Raw genomic sequence first — 13,963 nt, 5'->3', positions numbered from 1 at the left:
TAGGTGCTTTACTTGGAAGAAATGGAAGGACCCCAAGCCTTAAGGATCTGACGGGTTAGAGCCAGGACCCTCAAGGGAGAGCAGGGGGTGGCAGAAGGGGGTTGAGAGGGAGATAACAGAGAGAATGAAGCTCCTGACGCCCCCCACGAGGTGGACTCTACAGATTCTTCAGAGACTAGATAGAAAAGGTACAAAAATATTTCAAACCATCCTCACAACTCCATGATCAGCTAACTGGAGGATCTTCTGGTTATGGACTGTGCCTACACGCCCTCTCAAAGTGTTAGAGGCATAGCAAAGAGGTTATGAGTTTTATCCTATCTGGGGTGTTTTATGGGAGGGGTACTAGTGCGAGTGTTTCACGTTGGCCTTCATACTTTTGCCGTAACCTTGCCCTTTTCTGTGTTCTCTCTGCTGCCTGAACACTGCTTGAATAACTCCAGTTTATCCTTCAGACTCCCCTGAAAGGCTCCCACCTCAAAGAAGTCTTTGTAGAAACCCTCTCCGCTGCCTCCCCATCGAATGACGGGCCTCCACAGCTTAGACTCTCAGCACTCTGTGCTTTTTACTTCTTTATATACTTACTGCAGATTGTTACCGTATATTTATTTCTGTGATTATTTCTTTAATATTGATCTATTCCAGGAAGGCAGGACGGGGACAATTTGGTTTTCTCATCACAAGTCATAGCACCTGGCCCAGCACGTGGCGGCAGAGTAGGTCCCCTTGGAGGTCAACAGTCATTGGCCAGGTGTGTTTTCTCGTGGGCAGTCTTTGACATTACCGCAGGTGTGCACGATAATTGTTAATCCTCAGATTAGTTAAGCCCCAGGGGAACATCTTAAGGGAACACCTTAACTTGCAGTAATCATTTTGCCCACCAGAGGTCTCTTTCTCCCCATCACTGGGGCCGAAAAAGCTTGAACTCCTGGGTATCTTTGTGGTTTTCACAGCTGTGCTGCTCAATGTGGCTGTGCTATACCACCACTTCTGCATCGCCTGGGGGCTTGTCAGAAATGCAGACTCTCAGGCCCCACCCACACTGGAGGAATCGGAACCTGAATTTTAACAAGATCCTCAGGTGATCTGTGTACACGTTAAATACTGAGAGGTGCGGTTCTCCAGGACACTCCTAATATGAAAAGCTTGGAAGACAAAGAAAACCCCATCTAAATGGCCTTTTTGCATGATTCTCACTAAAAGGAGGAAAGAGGGTTAAGATTTGCTTTTATTATGAACATAAAATATACATAGAGCATAATATACATTTACACATTTACAATTCGCAGTTACTTTCATCTCTTTTGAACTCATTCAGTTCTGCACGGCCCAGCGGCCCGCTCCTTCCACTTACACTCAAGACATTCTCTTTACCTTGGTACGTACAGCGTGTGACCTAGTAAGAATTACCAGGCCCAGGCGTCGAATGGCGGGCTTTACAGTCCTCACAGAATCACTTTCATTCTGTTTCCTTTCCTGTCGCTACAGGCTTTCCATGGCCTCACACTTCAGCATGAAAAGTTCAGGAGAAAAGAAGGCTGCAATAACCCCTTTTGTCTTTCAAAAACACCCTGAAACATCTTCCATGAGCGAGGTGACACGTAAGTCGGCACTGACAGCACTTCTGGTTAACACAGTTTAAGGGCTACCTATGGGAAGAGGCTCTGATGCATCCCATAGAAACTAAGCTTGTTCTCCAAATGGGTGACCACAAAGGATCTGAATGTCGGTGGTATCACAGTAAATAAATAAATAAACAGTAATAAATACAAATAAATAGAGTGGGTTTCACTAAGGGAAATGTCAATACCTACGTCCCTGTGCTTTCTCAAAACATAATTAGGTGACGCTTTACAACAGGTTGATAAAGAAAAGCTGGTTTTCATGATGAGTTGCTCTTCGGGGTGGTGAAGAGCAGCCAATGGAAGCTTCTATCGTCGTTTTCCTCAGAATGTCTCTATGCGAGAGGCTTTGTAGGAGTTCTCTTTGAGGCTGTCAAATATTGCTTTGGTTCCATTCTGCCACTGTAGCACCAGATCTATCGGGGTCTTCCCAGCCTAATCAAAATAGAGGAGGGAATTTGACTTCCGGGGGGAGGCGTCTATAAATTCATCTCGTGTGTGTGTGTGTGTGTGTGTGTGTGTGTGTGTGTGTGTGTGTGTATGTATGTGTATTTAATGAGGTAATGGATAGGTGTATGTTATTGAAGTGTTTTATGTTTTCCATTATGAGTGATTTGCAGTTTATATTCAAACCAGCCCTTCACTGTTTCTCATGGGAATGCTTTTGGCATTTCAGATTAGCAATGGTTTTCTTTCCTGTGGGATATCCCAGGTGGTGGTAAAAATCCCCAGTCCCTAGACACTAAACAGCAAGAGTAAGCCAAGTCATTTTCAAACTCAAAAAATGCCTCCATACTTACCCAGTATCCTGCAAAATGGGTGTGGGGAGGTAGTAGTATCCCTCTTGGTCAAGAACCACTTCCTATCAATTTGGAAAATGATTCCTGATTGATAAGAACTGGTGGAGAATGAGCTGCTTCAACACCTTGGCTTAAGTACACAAGTACCACTCCAAGGGGTAGATTTTTCACAGCTGCTCAGAACTTACATTGGTCTCTCCCAGGAAATTTATTTTTCTTGGAGATGATATCAATGATGTATGAATAAATAACTTTTGAGACCAAAAGTTTTTTACCTTAAGCATACATCTCAAGATATTTACAACAATTAAAACTGTGTCACCTCTCAACTCTTGTCTTTAAATTTGAGAAGTCCTAAAATTTTCCATCTCTGTTCATTCAGAAGTCTCTCTTTATCCCAGAGATTGCAGACTGGCAGCTTTGAGATGCAAATAAAGCTAGAGACCTGTTTTGGCACAAACAGAGCTTAGATTTTTTTTAAACCTGGAATTAATTGGCAACAGTTGGAAATTAAGAGATTTCCCAGCTGAATTTGTGATCTCTGTGAAAAAACTGGGAGACCTGGCGGCACAATTCCCGTGGTTTCACGGAGCAGCAATGGGCTGAGTTGGGGAAGGGCTGCTACCTTTAAGTAAGCTGTGTGCATGGCACCAGCAGCCACCATGTAAGTCATCTATGCCATCTGCCTGGAACCTGTGCGGATTTGAGTTAGTGGCCCTGCAACCTTCATTCTGGACCTTCTCACCTTGTAGCATCGCACCTGTGCCCCCTCCCAGTGATATTTTTAAAGCTTAGATGATGCTTGAGTGGGAATTGGAACCATGAGGAAAATTTGGTTACATTCCCTGGCTTACAGATGAAGCTTAATTAATACGTACTTATAAAGGGGACTTATACATGCATTTTCAGGGCCTAAATACAGGAAAGTATTTTGAGGGATGTGCAGATAAACCAAAGAGGAGAATGAACAGAAATTATCTCAAAAATATAGGCAATGGAGCTTCCCTGGTGGCGCAGTGGTTGAGAGTCTGCCTGCCGATGCAGGGGACACGGGTTCGTGCCCTGGTCTAGGAAGATCCCACATGCCATGGAGCGGCTGGGCCCGTGAGCCATGGCCGCTGAGCCTGCGCGTCCGGAGCCTGTGCTCCGCAACGGGAGAGGCCACAACAGTGAGAGGCCCGCGTACCGCAAAAAAAAAAAGGAAAAAAAAAAAAGGGACAAGCATGGCTCCCCCTGGAAAAAGTGGTAGCCTGTCATGCTGCTGTAAGGAGGGGAGGACTATTCAGAATTACTTGGATTAGATGTTGATTAATTTGAGTTCCTTGGCCCTTGGTTGCATTGACCACTGTGGAATTTTTGACAGCTTCAGCAATGGTGGGTGTCTTTATTCCTGACTACCCCAAACCTTGCTCAGCCAGGGATGGCCAAGGCAGACTGTGCTTATGTCTGTAAGCGTGGGCGGTTTGGCCATCTTTTATCTTCAAGGCCAAATTTTTAAAGAATTACTACAGGCTATATTAGGCACCGAGGTCATAGCAGTCACGATGGCTTCCCCATCTCTGACCAGGTGATCTGAGTCCTTGCCAAACTCAGCAATGTCCTTATGGGAATGACCAGGGGCTTTTAAACCATCAAGAGACCCCTGAAATATCAACACTGCCGTTGTAAGAATATTTTCAAGTATGTGAGCCATATTTTTGTTCATTAGAAAGCTGGCAAGCAGGGCCCCTTGCTCGAGCACTTACACAGTTCTTGATGGTGAGGTCGGCGCCGTACATGATCAGGAGTCTGATCATCTTGTACCGGTTCAGCCTCACGGCGTCGTGCAGGGGGGTATCTCCTTCCTAGAGAAGCAGAGCGAGCAGACAAGGTGAGCCTGAGGCCAGGAAGCGGGTCCCGCAAGGGTGCCCGGCTGGGGCAGTTATTCCAAATATGTAAATGAGTGAAGCTTTAGGAGGCCAAACTCTGCCGGGCTACTCACTCGGTCCTTGGCGTTGAGTTCCGCCTCGCAGGCGATGATATGCTCTGCGCACTCGTAGTGGCCGGTCCTCACCGCCACGTGCAGCGCCGTGCTGTGCAACTGCAAAATGCAAGAGCCTGCTGTGTCCCTGGGCTTGAGGACAAAGGCTGCCCAGACCCCAGGGCATGTGTGAAGGGGAGAAGTGGAGGAGGGGCAGGGTGGAGGAGGGGAAGAAGGAGGGGGACAGAAGGAGGAGAAATACCTTATCCCGTGCACTGATTTTTGCTCCTTTGTTCAGCAACAGTTTTAAGACATCCAGGTTTCCTCCGCGGCTTGCCCAGTGAATGGCTGTGGATTCAAGCTATACCGGGAAGGTAAAAGGACAGGAGTTAGTGAAGGAAGAACCTAAACAGAGGACTTAGTACTTCGTTTCTAAAGCCCAGGAACGCCAGGTTTGCTAGGGCATCCGTGGGTGACACTGGGCTGTCCTCGTCGAGGTTGCCAGTTGTAACTATTGTAGTCGAAGGCTCTTGCCTAATGTTTTGGCTAAACTCTTAAGTGTGTGAATGTGAGTGTATGCGCTCCTGTGTATGTATCTATGTGCGTGTTTGCATTGTTAGGAGGTTCTTAATAAACCTAATACATCTTTTTAAAAGAGGATAAGAACTACAATTTATTGGGAATTTCCTCGTGCCAACATAGTGCCGTGTACTTCAGACACAATGATGCTCCCAGCAACATTATGAAGTGGGTATTCTGTGCTCGTTTTGCAGATGAGAAAAACAAGGCTCCGAAATATTCAAGTTTCTTGCCCAAGGAAACACAGCTAGTAAGTGGCAGAAGAGATATTCCAACCCACAGTCTGCCTGGAACTTTTAACCGCTTTTGCCAGATAGACTCAACAGTTCTAGACAAATGTATTTTAAAATTCTGGCAGAATAAAAGTAGTCCCTTCCAAAAGATGTTCATCTGGATCTGACACCTCTCCCTTGTCCCTGTTGTTTTTTCCTCATCCCTTGCTGGTTCTCTCCTGCCATTTGTGCCAGCACACCCTCTGTACCTTGACCATCATCACTCATGGTCACTGCACTTACTCATAGGAGTAAGTCTGGTGTATCCCTGGCCCTCCAAATCCCATGCTTGTGAATTTTTGTGTCTTTCTATACAAACTTTATATTTTGTTTCTTTTCTTGTTTTTCTGTGTGTATGTCTTTTGGGTTCAATTTTGGCCAGTTCCTTTGGACTTTTCCAGTCCCTTTTCCACTTTGCTGAAAAGTCAAATTGAGCTGTATTTAAATAAAGCATTTTCCCAGCTCAATCTTCAGGTCGTAAAATATGCTGTGTACCGGTCTGTGTAGAAATCACAGTGGTTGAATTACTGAGGTCTGAATAGCAGCTACTTTCCGTAGATGCAATTCATTTTGTATGCAGTCTAGCCCCAAATCTCACAGATGGCAATCGGCATCTATCATATAAGGTGTGCAGCTAGAGAATTCTGAGATGTTGTTGGCAGCCAAGGGGCCAGGAGCAGGCGGCCATGTATGGTGGAAGGACATGGAGGCTGAAAGGCAAGTGTTGACTGCGTTACTTCTCAGTAAGGCTACTGACTTGATAATGACCCAAGTCTTCGATGAGGATATTGAATTCTGTCCAGCAGCTCTCACTTCCTTCGTTTCCCTGGAACACTCCTCTCCTTTCAGTATGTGTAGAAAATACTTCCCACATGACCTAGTCCCATCTCCCAACTTCCCTTTGTATGGAGAAACGAGCTTCTGCCTAGTTCTCGCGGATCAATTTTCAATACAGTCAGCCCCCTTTTCCATTGTAGGTTTTCTCAAGTTTCATATAGTCTACTTACTTTGGCTCACATCCAAACAAAGAAATATATTTACCATATCACGGAATTCAATCTGGGCTCCAGCTTCTATTAACTTCTCCACAATTGCCAAATGTCCTTCTAAGCATGCTCTATGAAGAGCTGTCCGTTTATACTGTCAAAATAGAGATTTAAGAAAGAGAGAGGGAGCGATGCATATAAAAATGAGCATAAATCCTTTCTAAGAAGTATGAAGCTGGGGACTCTGATGACCTAGCTGATAGAAACTTGAGTGCTTCTTTATGAATTAGAAATGTCAAATTTACTAAACCTGTTGTCAACAACAATTATTCTGCAACTGAGATTTGCGCCTCCTGCAACATACATTTGTAAGTGCTTCGAGGTCTACATCGAGGCACCTGGGCTTAAAGATTCAAAACTACCTAAATGCTGACATTTCCCTTTCTTGTATTTTGTGCCTTCATGGTGTTTGTAGTATTTGCCATGCAGTTCAGGCTGTTTTCTTCCATCTGGGACGGTTAATAGGTTGAATATCAAAAAGCATTCAATTCATTTTTAAGAAAATGGGAGACATTTTTCATTCAACTTCAGAAGATTCCCCATTTCAATTCATGGGGGAAAGGATACAAAAGGATTAGTGATTTCTGGTAAATGGCTTCATATAAATGGATTAATAGACTGTGCTGGAACACCTTTTAGGCATTTCACTCCAATGCCCTCTATTTTCAGATAAGGAAACTGAGGTCCAGAAAATGCAGATTGGCCGCTAAAAATCAAATAGGCCAGTAGTGATAGAGCTAGCACTTGAACTCCAGTCTACAGATTCCCTATGTGGAGCTGATGTATTTGAGTCCAATCAAAGATAATGCTAATAATATGTTTCTCCATTGGTGACTCGTTGGTCCTGCCGTATTAAGAGTCTATCCCAAAGATCTAAAAATTAAAGACAAGCTGAAAAAGCAGTCAGAAGTATATTAGAGTGCAAAAAATAGTGCAATCCGTAGCACTAATCCAGCATTTTCTTTTTTTGGACCACTGCACTCCCCTGTTATGCTATTGGCATATGTGGCAACAGCTGGGGAGACTGTTTCAGGTGGATTGATTTTTGGCACCAGATTAGCAGGGCTGCAGCAAAGCATAAGAAACACAAAACTAATGAGCTGGATTTTGCAGTGCTTTGTATAAGCCTTACCTCATCACAGACATCTGGATTGTTCTTGTCTGACAAGAATTTTTCTACTACTGGCAGTTTATTCTCCAGGGCAGCCTTCAGAAAACTAGGCACATCCACAGGTTCTGTCTAAAGCCGAAAAAACAGTGTGAGAGTTACCATGGGTTTTCCAACATTCAGTCACACCCTCCACAGATATTTATTCCCCTGTAGCCTAATGCCGAGGTGTAATACTGCAAAACCAAGCAGCCCTTACGATGATTTCGGGTTCAGGTTCCTTCACAACTGGAACTTTAGTTTTCCTGTATTTTTTCCTTTTCTTCAGTTGAATGATGATTTCAAGGTCTTCTAAATTTTCAAGCTTTGATCTTTGTTCTAGTTTTTTCTTCTTGAGCTAAAAAAGAAATCCATGTTTCAAAATACAGTGAGTTCTACTGACAAGCATTCTGGTTGTGTCAAAACAGAATCTGCAAGGTCTGAGCTAAGTACGTGAACAGTTTGCGCAAAAAGATAAAAAATTTATAATAAGTCTTTGACTTGGATTTAGTGATTTCTTATTCAAGTACTTAGGGGTCAAATTTTTCAGCTAATTGCCTTCATCTTCACTTTCCTTTCTCATAGCATCAGCTTTTCACTGGAGATAGGATCTAGTCTCTAAGTGATGATTTTGTAATTATTTCCATAAACAAACCCCAGATTTCTGTAGAATTTTGTATCATGCTCATGAATTTTTTTTTTTTACCCAAAAGACTCCACTAATAAGTTTTGAGCTCTAAAATGTCAATGCCAGTGTCTTTCAGGTGGCCCACTAAGCAGGGCTCATGAAATAGACTATCCTGGACTACAGCCAACAAATGCATGTTTTATCTGTGGTTAGTAAGTAATGAAAATTCACCCAGCAACACATTTTGTCAACACAGAAAGCGGCCACAGTCAAACAATGATCCATGGACCACAAACCACATTACTAAGAAAAAGAAGGCTCCCTTGTTTGGGATTAATCAGACAGTGTAAGACATCAGAAATTCACAGGACACATTTCTCTTTCCAAGTCTTTCAATCAAAACACAGTCATAGAACATACAGTGATTGATTTGGAATCCAGAGGTCATAGTCTTGCCAAAGAATTATTTTCTGCAACCTGTCCCACAGAAGTTGCCTCTTTATAGGTTAGAATCTGGTAAAGAAACATCTTTGGAATGGTTGCATTTGTTTGGTTTCTCTCTCTTCTCCTTCCTGTCTGGCACCTCCATCCTCTGCCCTGTCCCCAACCTCCCAGTCATGAATTTCATGGAAGGGTCTTACCTCTGCCTCTCGCTGTTTCTCAGTTTTCCACTGTTGCTCCCGCAGGCTCACAAAGTGGGCTGGAAGTGTTTTCAGGTCCTCTTGCTTCTCTAAAGTGACAGCAGCTTCATACTCTCCATCTCTGAAATCCTCAGGAAGGAACTCCCCAGCGTCCCCACTGCCATTCTTCTTCCCTGTAACCTACAAGGGAAGATGGCAGGGTCAGAAGTAGCAGGCCTGTCCTGGGATCATTCTCCACAGAAGATGCTGCAGGCAGCCCCCGGCCCTCCCTCCCTGCTGACGGTGGCCTCCACTGCAGCACATTCTCCTATCTCAGGCAGCAACGAGTTGCTGCAGTGTTCCAGGATAGCCCTCAGATGCTTGTCCCCCTCTCTTGGTTAAATCAAGGTTTAGGTTAGGTTGAAATGTTTAAATCTACTTTTAATCTACTTAATCACATTTCTCCTAGGAAAATCACAATCTGTCCTCCACATCCCCACCGATTATTTAAAATTCTTTCATTTTAGGTTGATGGTCCCTTGCCTTGAGTTATAGTTTCCAGACATATATTCTTGCAATAGAACTTCTCCCCTAAGGTATTTTGATAACTATACGTGATCACACACTTTAGTAATAAAAGCGAAGGAGAAGATAATAGATAGGAAATATGTAGAGAATTCATTACTGCCAGCTCCCTTTTTCCAGTTTCACTTATTTCATCACATAAACCAACCATTTTCCAGATATGACATTTTCAGAGTACCAGCACATTATGCAGGAAAGAAAAGGGCATTTCAATTTTCAAATAAAAATCAAGGCTGCCCCATTTTTCACTGCGTAGAAATAATGTGCTTTACATACCAGCTCTTCTACTTTCAGAACCATCATGTTGACCTAAAGTTCCTCTGTCTGTTTTCCTCCTGGGGGTTGAAACGTTGAGTCGGCCCTGGGGAGCCCCCTTGCTCTGATCAGCTTATATAGCTAGGGCCCGGTGAGCTAATCTTCCAACCTGGGAACCCAAGTAACACCCCTGCCCCCACCCGGGGCCAGCTCAGAGGCAGGTGAAGTTTCATTCCAGACTCGGTGTCTGGGAAGCAGGAGAGGGAGGGGATGACAAGTAACCCCACTGAATATGTGAATCAGGAAGAAATGTGAGAGGGCCATTCCTTTGGCAGTGACCACACCGCTCAGCAATGCAAGTCATCCTATTTATCGGGAAGCCAGGGGACAGCTGTCTGTTGACATTGCACCACACCACTGCTCCTTTTCCTTCTTTGTCAGCTTTCATATGACTAACCCTATCAAGAAAATGTAAATGCCCTGCATATCACACCGCCAATAATATCTTTCTGATAACCAGACTTATCGACACGTCACTTGGGGGAAGTGTTGCTTCAGGACATCCTATTCCCATGGGTAAACAGCCTGAGAGGAAAGGATCCGGGTCCTAATTGCCCTTGTCTATATCTGTTTGGAATTCTCTGGAGTGATGTCTGGGGCTAAAAAGGCCCCATGACATGCCACCTTCCCATCATTATAAGAAATTGAAAGCATTCAGTAATGCACTTTTATTTTATGGTGTCACAGGCCATAATTAGCACATGACATGCTTACTGTCTTCTTAAACAGCATGCTTACTGGAGCAATTTTTATTCAAAAAGTTTCCAAAATGTCCCAAGATAGGTTGTATGAGACTGGTTATTAGTAACAATATAACCTTGATTAGGTCATAGAGCCAAAGTGCTCAGGTGCTATGGATAAAAGACTAACCTGTGGGAGCTGGTCAATGGAAAACTGATGAATTCATAAAAGTGCTAACAAAAGATCAAGATAAAAAAAATAATTACGTGGGACTGAGTGAACTGATGAGGATGATTATAACTTTTGTGACTCTCCGTTTTAATAAAAAAAAAAGCCCACAAGGACTCAGAGGCAAAAAATATACAAATCAATTTTCACTGCAAAGTAAAGGAGCTGTTACAGTGGAGGATTCCCGGACTGAATGTCAATATTATGACATAGTATGAGTGTGTTTCGTGTTTGGTAATTGCAATCATTGTTGCTTTTGTTGCGGTCATCCATTTACAATGCTTGGTGTCAGTTTGTTTATCTCTTGTAAAAATAAAATACAGTGTGTATGTGTGAGTTGTGGGGGAAAAAAAAGGAAATTTAAAATTCCTGGAAAAAATAAAGTTAATTAGTAAGTAAAAAAAAAAAATAATAATAATAAAAAATGCATATCCCTGGGCCCCACCTCAGGCATTCTGAGTTGATTTATGGTGAGTCCTAGGAATCTGTATTTTTCAAAGCACTCAGGTAATTCTGATGCATGAATGCTTGAGACAGGTTGCCAGAGGAGCAAAGAGCTTTGCTTTGGGATGGGGTGAAAAGACCTCTGTTTCTGGCTTCTCATCTCTGAGGTGTTTAATTATGTGAAAATACTTAGGTCTCTTTACAGTTCAAGGAGAAACTGAGATTACTATCTCCAAAGCCATTTAAAACCTAATTTTTCTTAGTGAAAGAAAGGAGTGGGGGAGTGAGAGTCTGAATGGAACAAGTGTGTTCATTAGGATGTTATGTTGACCTGTGTTTATCACTCCCTTAAACGTGTCCACACAACAAACATGGCTGCCAATCTCTTCCCCCTTGAACTGATGTTTTTTCTGGAACTTTCAGAATGAGACATTGACACACACACCCCAAAACCAAAGTGCTGGCAAAGAGGGACCCTTGCAATAACTCCTGTTATATATTCTGGTCTCCTAAAGTTCTATCCTAAAAGGTTTTACTTAAAGGAAATTTCCTGGCATTTTCTTTGAGGTGGAGACAGCTATAACCATTTTCATTGGTCTCATTAAATAAGAAGTGGCCATTTAAGGTTTTCCTACCATTTGTGTTATGCCTTTTTGTTCCAGGCCTGACCCAAACTGAAGGGAGCCTTAGGAGATATCTTTGAGGGAAGGGTTGTGCGTTGTTTAAGCATCTTGGATATAGAATCCCAAAGCTGTTAGTGCCCTCAGAGTTCAAACAAGACCAATGCTTTCATTCTGCAGAGAGGATGCTGAGGCACAGAAATGTGTTGTCACTGGCTGCAGACACACAGCTAGTTGGTGGATGCTAGGTTGAAGAGTTTGGATTCCATCCATCAGAAGCAGAGAATCACTGAGGCCAGAGCAGATTTCCCATGGTGGTTCATACCTAGACCCACTCAGGGCCCAACCAAAACTGATTAAAGGGCTCTTCTGTGTTCAGATCACCTCAAAAAATGGAAGTGAAAGTGGGTGGGAGGGCTCACCAAGCCCATTCCTTCCTCTGGTCAGTTAATCATCCCCTCAAACCTGACTGGTTGTATGCAGGAGAGTCCAAGAAGTATTAAAACTTTGCAGAGGATGACGCTTGAGGAAGGGTTGATGGAATGGGCAGAACTTAAAGAAGGAGCCAGCTGGCCAGATCCTTGGGTATCTTCAGACGAGGAAAATCATAATTTGTCATTATAAAACATGAGAGGATTTTGCTCTTCAGAAAGAAATTCTAGATACATTTAGCTCCCTAACAACACATCAGACAAAATTGTATTTTCAAATCATTCTTATTCATCAAAATTGAGAACCAAACTTTGCAACTAGAGGAGAGTTCTCTGTCACTTGTTTTTCAGGAGCTTCCCTCCCATAAAAGTTCCACTAGTGGGATAAGTTCTGAAATTTGTATATTTGGCTTGATCATAACCTCAAACTAGGCATAACCTTTCCTTACCAAGATGAATTAAGACAACAGACCTGCAAGTTGGTTCTAGAATGATTTAGCAACCCAGTGCCAACTATCTATGGCTGGAATGAGCAGGGGAATAGTCCTGAGCTTGGCCAGAGTTACCTGACGAACCTTTCCCCTCCCCTCAGGATTTATGCATTTCAACAAGACCAGACTTATAACCCTGTTTACAGGTGAGGAAAGTGAGAGGCAGAGAAGCAGGGCCTAAAGCACCTATTGCTGTGCCCCAGGGTTTGAGAGACATGCCCAGACACCACCAGGGTTCGTGGGCCACAGCTCAGCTCCAAGGACTATTTTGTCTTTCCAAATTTTAGGATATTATACTTCTACTCAGACTTTTTACTATATTTTCTTGACTGTGTAAGTAATATATAAATATGTTGCTGAAAATTAAAACAACACAGAGAGAAGGTTGCTTAATTGCAATCTTGCTGAGTGTTGATTCGGTACTTGATTTGTTTCACTTGATCCTTGTCTTAGAGATCATCTTCTAACAGCACAGATAAGTCTGTTTCATTATCTTCAACAACTATATGGATTTCTCTGTGTGGACATACCCTTGCTTATTTAACCATGTTCCTATTTATGGACATTCAGGCTGTGTTTCAAAATGGTCCTTTTATTTGCTACAATCCAAAGTATTTTATAGCACAAAAATGTTATTGTTATTAATACTCCTTTCCCTTAGAGCACCCACCTTGATACTAAAAGGAAGGACTTGGGGGACTGTAGCCAGATTCTGACTTGGAAGCCACATTGTTCTGCTGTTGCACCTGTAATTGCTCATTTTGCCATCCCTCCTAATTGCCTTCCCAGTCCCAGCTGCTACTCACCACTCTTGGCTCAGTGAAATAGCTGACTTTGTGCAACTAGGAACCCAAGTATCCCTACAAGGAAGCCAAGGCTCAGTTACACACTCAGAAATACCAAAGGGAGGTCATAAGGCTGAAGCAAATGAGGTTCAAGGGTGTTTCCCCTCCCCTGCCAACCAGGGATGGAATCACCTGCATTTGAAAAGCCACACGTACTGAGACATTTTGAGCAGAGTTGTGGCATCTGCCTTTATCTCCTCTCAAAGGACAGAGTCAAGGGCTTCCCTGGTGGCGCAGTGGTTGAGAGTCCACCTGCCGATGCAGGGGACACGGGTTCGTGCCCCGGGCCGGGAAGATCCCACATGCCGCGGAGCAGCTAGGCCCTTGAGCCGTGGCCGCTGAGCCTGCGCGTCCGGAGCCTGTGCTCCGCAATAGGAGAGGCCACAACGGTGAGCGTTCCACAAAAAAAAAAAAGGACAGAGTCAAGACCAAAGTCCTCCTGTATCCAGGGCTCTGTACAGAAAGTGCATGCACATTGTTGTAAGCAAGCCAGTACAAGCTGCCTTTTCGCAGATACCGGCGGCCTCCTTTGGTAGATGTAGGTGAAGGCTGTAGGTCTCTCTTCCACACCTTACAGCAGCAGGTGCCTTGTTGTAAATTATGTAAATTGTGTCTCCAGCCAAATTCTGCCACACATATGGATTCATGT

At 43.5% G+C, this 13,963-nt stretch overlaps 1 protein-coding gene across 1 annotated transcript; it reads right to left on the bottom strand.

Moving 5' to 3' along the window:
• Window positions 1–1,210: 1,210 nt before the first annotated feature.
• On the bottom strand, window positions 1,211–9,622 carry ANKRD1 (ankyrin repeat domain 1). Its single transcript, XM_024739539.1, has 9 exons — window positions 9,536–9,622; window positions 8,696–8,875; window positions 7,647–7,784; window positions 7,412–7,519; window positions 6,275–6,373; window positions 4,645–4,743; window positions 4,404–4,502; window positions 4,168–4,266; window positions 1,211–2,057 (listed from the first exon to the last, which is right to left on the bottom strand). The coding sequence occupies exons 1-9, from the start codon at window positions 9,560–9,562 to the stop codon at window positions 1,947–1,949; spliced, it is 960 nt and encodes a 319-aa protein (XP_024595307.1). The 5' UTR covers window positions 9,563–9,622; the 3' UTR covers window positions 1,211–1,946.
• Window positions 9,623–13,963: the final 4,341 nt, after the last annotated feature.

Source organism: Neophocaena asiaeorientalis, unplaced genomic scaffold (assembly GCF_003031525.2).
Source record: "Neophocaena asiaeorientalis asiaeorientalis breed wild unplaced genomic scaffold, Neophocaena_asiaeorientalis_V1.1 scaffold597, whole genome shotgun sequence".
Lineage (NCBI taxonomy): Eukaryota > Metazoa > Chordata > Mammalia > Artiodactyla > Phocoenidae > Neophocaena > Neophocaena asiaeorientalis.
The sequence above is the reverse complement of the archived record's forward strand: the minus strand, read 5'-3'. Positions and strand labels throughout refer to the sequence as shown.

What these genes read in the sequence shown, in the direction of transcription:
- ANKRD1 (XM_024739539.1), bottom strand. Translation starts at nt 9,562, where the DNA reads ATGATGGTTCTGAAAGTAGAAGAGCTG. An exon ending in AACCTGAACCCGAAATCATC is followed by an intron (nt 7,520 to 7,646) that starts GTAAGGGCTGCT and finishes TTTCGGCTTTAG; the next exon opens with ACAGAACCTGTGGATGTGCC. An exon ending in AAATCAGTGCACGGGATAAG is followed by an intron (nt 4,503 to 4,644) that starts GTATTTCTCCTC and finishes TGCATTTTGCAG; the next exon opens with TTGCACAGCACGGCGCTGCA.